Source organism: Eucyclogobius newberryi, unplaced genomic scaffold (assembly GCF_026437365.1).
Source record: "Eucyclogobius newberryi isolate DKJ021-1_F unplaced genomic scaffold, fEucNew1.0.hap1 SCAF_13, whole genome shotgun sequence".
NCBI classification, from domain to species: Eukaryota; Metazoa; Chordata; class Actinopteri; order Gobiiformes; family Gobiidae; genus Eucyclogobius; species Eucyclogobius newberryi.
In genome coordinates this window covers 27,114,916-27,122,736 of record NW_027315757.1, presented here as the reverse complement: position 1 = coordinate 27,122,736, position 7,821 = coordinate 27,114,916, and the positions used below count along the sequence as shown (strand labels likewise).

Sequence of the window (7,821 nt, the reverse complement as noted above, 5' to 3'; positions counted from 1 at the left end):
GAAGAAGAAGAAGAAGAAGAAGAAGAAGAAGAAGAAGAAGAAGAAGAAGAAGAAGAAGAAGAAGAAGAAGAAGAAGAAGAAAAGTGATGTCATGTTATTGAGCACTGGTACAAAGGAGAAAAACGACAGGACAATAGAGACACAAATGAGCCAATGTGTCTCTCAAGCCCACGCCATTTATAGATGAGAGAGTAGGAGGCAAGGAGACAGGAGATTAAACAAACAGGCTTTTCTTCGCCTGCGACAAAGCCAGCCTAAGGTGTTGTATTATCAGAGGCCGGGGCTAAACAATAAGCAATATGTAATTACAGCTGTTACCGAAAGCCTTGGAGGTGTGTACGGTATTAAGTGTGAGAGCCGGGGGCCAGCACGGAGCGGAGGACAGGTGGAGGTGCTTACTTTGCCCTCATGAGATCCTGGTCCTTCAGCGCTGAGCCTTGAAGGTAGATGACTCTCTGGGCCCACAGAGGAACATGAAGGACCCTCCGAACTTGAACATCCATCTCAGCAGGACATAGGATCACCACATAGTAATCCTACAGGAAGCAAAGGGCCATTAAAGAAGCCAACACTCAAGTGCACAGCGAACAGTGCCAGAGTGGAGCTCAACAGTCCACCCACTTTGAAGTCCACTGTGGTTTCAGGAAGTACATTTCACACTCATTTTTGCCATGGGGATTTAGAAACATTAGCCATGATGGAGGAAAACAAGCTATGTGGTAACTCATTTCTAGAATGCAATTGTTTTCAGTCCAAAAAACACATGTACAATTTAACATTTGGTTAAATGTTTCAAAACGTTTCAATTCAATTTATCAATTAGATTTTAAATAAAATGAAAGGTCTTATGTGCATTACCTACCACATAGTTGAATAGCCCCCAAAAAAACTTTCAAATACACAGCAAGCGGCGGGTGGTCAATGTATAGCTCCATAGGGGGCTAAGCTTTTGATATTAAACATTAATTTATTTTAAATCAAATTTAGAAAATCTAATGCTGAATGTGAATAATGTGTCTATGTTTCAAAGATCTTCATGGTGCGGCTCCTTCTCTGAAAGATTTTGTCTCACAGTCACTGACCTCAGAAAAAGAAGTGGAATAAGAGGCTCATCCTCCTGAGGAGAGAGTTATGCTGAATGCTCAGGAGCATGTGGATGTGGACGTGCATATTTTGAGCCCTGACGAAAGGCAAAGTGATTAGATTGTATGTGTTTATGAATGTATGCCTGTTGGTTTCAGAATAGAATTTGAATGATGTGACCCTATCTAATATCTGTTTCTGTCATTTGTGGTAATGTTTTCTATATACATTTAATCTGCATTTTCACTATTTACAATAACTTGCTCAATAACTAAATGTGTAAATTAGCATTCATGCTATAACCTGGCATTCCAATGACAAATGTCTTGGTTTATATACTAATGTCAAATATTAGAGTGGCTTGAGGTATTGCCTGGTTCCAAATTGAGTTATTCATGGATTTAATTGAATGATTTACTATTGGAGCATCAACAAAAACAAGCACCATAGCCAAATTTAAAGAAGCAGACACATGGATGATATTTTCCACATTACAGTATAACTGTTACTTTTTTCCTGAATGTTGTGGTCATATTTCAGTAGGTGATGTGCTGTGTAATATTTAATTTTTTGAAAATCCATTTTCAAAATAATTATAAAAAAGTTTGAAAAAATTAATGTTTTGCATTATTGCTACTAGTAGCAAAGTTTACAAGCAGAAGCAGACGTAGTAGCAGAAAAGATATGTACCTTTTTAAAAATGTTTTACAAAATACAACGTACTTTCAGTGGAAAGTGCTGTTGAATACAAGGGGCAGTGGTACCAATAAATGCAATATTGGGCTTTAGTTGCACTTACGCAGGCTTCTTTTGCAACTGTCTCTTGCAGTGACAGATTTTCATGCCGCTTCAACGTTTGGCTCTTTGCAGTGCCAATACTTTGTAGTGGTTTTCAACTTGAATAAAACTAACAAGACCTAATGTGAAAAATGTTGTGTTTGCAGTGCCTCTAAGTAGAGAAAAAACAACCATTGATTCTGACTATTCTGGAAATGGGAATCACATCTTATTATGCAACAAGCCAGAGTGGCCTGATAGGCCTCCTTCTTCAGTCTGACGGCATCCCTTACTTCCGGTGTCCACCACCGGGTTCGGGACACCGGAAGTAAGGGATGCCGTCAGACTGAAACTGCAAAAACTAAATAAAACAAAGTCATTGAAATGTCTATTTTCATTCAATTACTTATATATTTCCTCTGCCATAATTATTCTCTTTATCTCCAGAACAGTTGCTGTGATTATACTGATAGCATCTTAATGCGCAGTAAGCCGGCCAAAACTCATTTTCTTTTCTTTTTATGTGGAACGGCTTGATGCACATTATGAAACACAAGATCAAACCATCAGTAAAATAGTCATTTGTTCCATCTTAACTCAAGCTGTGCTCTACAAACTCCATCCACACTGGGTCAGTGTAGAAATAAACAACTACATACAATGATTACTTGTCCTGGGTCCATGCACCATTATGTTATTGATACCCCACTGACTTGTGGGGTATCAATGTGGCGGAATTTAGGTAATTTATAATATTATTGACACAAAAACAAAGAGGTGAAGAGAGAATCAATCTGTATGTGAAAATGTATTGGAGTCAACATCACTGTAAGTCTTTGTCATGTAAAACCTTAACTGTAACATTTCGTCTCCAGCAACACATTTTAAGTGTGTGTAGTAATTATTGTTCTCTCGTTTTCTAACCACGCGCTGTTACTCACAAGTTGATGCGTAACAGTGGTGTGTCTAATCACAATTATGCACACGACACGATCTATGTTTCACTGTCGGAAGGTGAATATGGACCAGTGGATTCACTCTGTCACTGCATCCGACAGATGTGTGGATGCAAAACAACTTTCTCCAGCTGAACTCCAGACTTAAGTCATTGTTTTTAGTCCAGAAAAACAAAGAGAAAGCGTTAGCGATCACTTCCAGTCTCTTGTTTTAAAACCGACAAATCAAGTGAGAAATATAAGAGCAATATTGGACCCATATTTGACCTTCAACTGCTGCATAAAATCAATAACATCAGAAGGCATTTTATCATTTAAAAAAACATTGCCATCATTGTTTTGTACTGTGGTTTTTATGTGTTTAATGGGTAATGGTAAAGCACTTTTTGTATGTTTTGTATGAATGGTGCGCTACAAATAAATCTTGATTGAACCTATTTCTCACTTTTGTTCCCAGTTGTCTTTATTACATAATTTTGAATGTATTTGTTCACAAACTCGTGGCACGCTCCTCCACCAACACGGCATTAACTCGTCCCATAACTACGCCGGACAGACCTGGAGCCGAGGATGGGCGAAGAACTCGTTGAGGAAGTCCATGAGGAGGTCGATCTTGAGACAGCTCACACACAGGACCACGTGCTTCTCGGTCTGGGCCCGGTAGCGGCTGTAGTTTCCACCGGATTTCTGCCTCTCCATCCACAGAAAGGCCAGCTGTTCGAACTGCGAGCAGAGGAGACATCAATCACTTTTAACAGATGGGGGAAAATGGATTACGTTGGGCTGGCTGTGACACAGAGGAAAATCAGTTTGGGGGCGGGACAACGCTCCGTGCCGCGAGGAATTTCGGTTTAATTAGCAGAGGTGTTTTGGATGGATTACAAAGCGATACGGATGCAGCGGATTTAGATAAGGGTCCTCCAAGATGCTCAACAACACACGCCACGACGGAGAAAACACTCTGGGAAAGGCATTGACTGACTGAGACTCAGGATCTGAATACAAATATGATCCTATATTATTATTTCATTATTGCTTCTTAGATTTGTTTGGTTTTATACTTTTTATTGTAGTACTAATGACTAGTGGAGTTGATTTGAACATACCGTTTTTTCCGGACTATAAGTCGCACCGGAGTATAAGTCGCAGCAGCAAAAAAATGCATAATAGAGAGGAAAAAAACATATACAAGTCGCACTGGAGTATGAAATGCGGTTGCAAGTGTGAAAATAATAAATAATATCACAAATAAATCGCTCCGGAGTATAAGTATAAATATAAGTATAAGTCGCAACCCGGCCAAAACTATGAAAAAAGGTGCGACTTATAGTCCGGAAAATACGGTAATCCTTTCTTTCTCAACTACTGTGTGAGCAATATTGACAAAAATGTATATCTGCATATATACCGATAGTTTAACAGTTTATCAGGAATGTGCTTAAATGTGTCTGTAAATTTAAATGAGGTTCAATTATCGCACAAAACGTAAATATGTCAAATGAACCACAAAAGTGCAGAAATATTACTCAGTACTCTTGTGCGGCAGATGATTCTTCATTTTGTTTTTAATCAGCTCTTTTTGCAGTCATTTTTATAGTTTTTATTACGGACAGTATATTCAATACTCTAATTGTGCAGAGCTCCACAGCAACAATTGTTTTGATTCATCTTCCCATCTCTAGCACGTTGGAAATGATCGAATATTTATAAAAGGTGCTGTATAAATAAAGTGGAATTTAGTTACTGAGTGGAAACAAACAGAAGACGTGTGACTCTCTCGTGCTTGTTTATCTCCAACAGTCGTCACAACACTCATTTATTTTCTTATTTCCTCCCGTCACCAAAGACCGATTGTCCATAAATGACTTAAAAACAGAAAGAAACAGAAGGTGCTTTCTTGATTCATAGTAACTGCAGGAGTAATAAGAAGCGTTCCGTGCGTGATGCTGTGAGGTGTTTTGATCAAAAGTAACACTGTGTTTTGAAGAAGAAAAACAAGTAAAAGCCAAAATTGGTGTCATTTGTTCAACATGCCTGCCACAAAAACATAATAGCAGCAGTTTCAAGCATTCCTTGTATGATTATATATATATTTACTTAATAACATTTTATTTTAGAACAAATAACAAAGAAATACAAAATAAATGCCAAAAATAGTCTGTAGCTCTTTGTTGATTTCTGAGCAACAGGACAGTCCCAAAACACATGAAATTGGTTTTAGGAGATATTCAGAAGTTGTTTTTTAATATGCAAAATGTGCACAATTACTATGGGATGATTTGGTTCAAAATACAGTTAGAAAAAAATGCTAAACCTGTCTGGAATATCAGCTACTGTTTAAATCCCAAGACCAAAATCTGACTATTCTGGTCCTGCTCCTGCTGAGATGATGCAACTGTGTCTCACTGCCTGTAAGTCATTTCCAAACAACGCCCTGGTCTTACAAATGTTTCCCCTTTCTCACAAAATAACAGTGGAGATGGGGCCAGATATAATAACTCCAGCCACAAAAAGTCTGCAAAAGCAAAATGTTTTACCTGATTTCTCTGTGAAATAACAATAAATATGCGATTAGTCATTCAGCACATTTACCCCTGAACTGTAAATCAAATTTGCCAGATCAAGACTATATTCAAATATTATATATATTCAAACTATTCTTATTCAATTCTATTTATGAATTTGCTGTTAGAAAGCGTCTTAATTATTCCTTGAACTGTTTTCCTGTGATGAAGAATCTTTTTATCTCCAGAACAGCTGCTCTGATTACATTGAGAGCGGTTGTAAAACAAAGCAAGCCGGCCCAAATAATTCTTAGTGTTTTTTATCTGAGTCAATAGATGATATGCTTGACATGTGATGCTTATATTTACTGATATAGAAATGATTGGCTTGTTTTGAATTGAGGAAGCGAGACAAGTGCTGCGGCGATAGGAGGAAAGATAGAAGCTGATATGGTCTTTGTCTCCGCAGTGAACGGTCAGAGCAGGACCGAGTCTCGCAGACGGACGTCCACACATGCAAGGCGGGGGCAGGGGCTGCAGCTGAGGGGAGTCTATTTCAAAATGTCAAGGGGTATTTATGGATCAGTGATGGTACAGAGGCAGAGAGTGCCCTCCAAGTCTACCACCAATGCAAAGATAACACAGGATAACCTTATTGTTTTACAAAGGCGTTACATGCAAACAACATACTTAAAGTGCATTTGCGCGTCTGATAATTATGCATTTATTGGATTATGGCGATGTTCTCTATATAAATACAACTGCTAAATGTCTGAAACCCTTAAATACTTTATATGTATGTATGCTTTGAGATTCACAACAGGTAAGTAAGGACAGAAAGAGAGCGTTTTCCTACGGTGCCCCTGCAGCTTGGAATTTTTGAGGTACAACAGAGGTATCAATGTGTTCTCACCTGGTTAAATAAAGGTTAAAAATAATAATAATAATACATTTGGCAGTTGGATTACATATTTCACTTAAATGTAGTGAACATGATTGTATTTAAGATTCTACTAAAAACACTGCCTATTTTCCCCCAAGTTTGACGATTTAGTATTTCAGTATTTCCTGGTTTGCCATCAACAACAGATGTGACATAGGTAAATAATAATACCTGATTACACTTTTATCTTGTTCAAAGACTGTTTAAACTGACAGAAAAATGTATCAGTTGCACACAGATTTCCACTGCATTTTGGATGAAATGTTGCTTATTGACCAGCCATTCCCAACACGTTTTGACAGACTACTACAGACTACTACATACCACTACATACTACTACAGACTACTACAGACTAGTACAGACTACTACAGACTGCTACAGACTACTACAGACTACTACGGACTACTACATACCACTACATACTACTACAGACAATTACAGACTGCTACAGACTGCTACAGACTGCTACAGACTACTACAGACTACTACAGACTACTACAGACTGCTACAGACTACTACAGACTACTACAGACTACTACAGACTACTACAGACTGCTACAGACTACTACAGACTACTACATACCACTACAGACTACTACAGACTACTACATACCACTACGGACTACTACAGACTACTACAGACTACTACAGACTACTACAGACTGCTACAGACTACTACAGACTACTACATACCACTACAGACTACTACAGACTACTACAGACTACTACAGACTGCTACAGACTGCTACAGACTGCTACAGACTACTACAGACTACTACAGACTGCTACAGACTGCTACAGACTGCTACAGACTACTACAGACTGCTACAGACTACTACAGACTACTACAGACTACTACAGACTGCTACAGACTACTACAGACTACTACATACCACTACAGACTACTACAGACTACTACATACCACTACGGACTACTACAGACTACTACAGACTACTACAGACTACTACAGACTGCTACAGACTACTACAGACTACTACATACCACTACAGACTACTACAGACTACTACAGACTACTACAGACTGCTACAGACTGCTACAGACTGCTACAGACTACTACAGACTACTACAGACTGCTACAGACTGCTACAGACTGCTACAGACTACTACAGACTACTACAGACTACTACATACCACTACAGACTACTACAGACTGCTACAGACTACTACAGACTACTACAGACTACTACAGACTGCTACAGACTACTACAGACTACTACAGACTACTACAGACTACTACATACCACTACAGACTACTACAGACTACTACAGACTACTACAGACTGCTACAGACTGCTACAGACTACTACATACCACTACAGACTACTATAGACTACTATAGACTACTACATACCACTACATACTACTACAGACTACTACAGACTACTACAGACTGCTACAGACTGCTACAGACTACTACAGACTACTACAGACTACTACAGACTGCTACAGACTACTACAGACTACTACATACCACTACAGACTACTACAGACTACTACAGACTACTACAGACTGCTACAGACTGCTACAGACTGCT

At 38.7% G+C, this 7,821-nt stretch overlaps 1 protein-coding gene across 1 annotated transcript in view; it reads right to left on the bottom strand.

Moving 5' to 3' along the window:
* Positions 1–7,821, bottom strand: part of kcnt2b (potassium sodium-activated channel subfamily T member 2b) — an 83,600-nt gene that overhangs the window by 30,121 nt on the left and 45,658 nt on the right. The window contains exons 11-12 of the mRNA XM_072443852.1: positions 3,375–3,539; positions 405–536 (exon numbers count right to left, since the gene is read on the bottom strand). Of these exons, the coding sequence (XP_072299953.1) occupies positions 405–536; positions 3,375–3,539 (297 nt within the window). The remainder of the gene's footprint in view (positions 1–404; positions 537–3,374; positions 3,540–7,821) is intronic.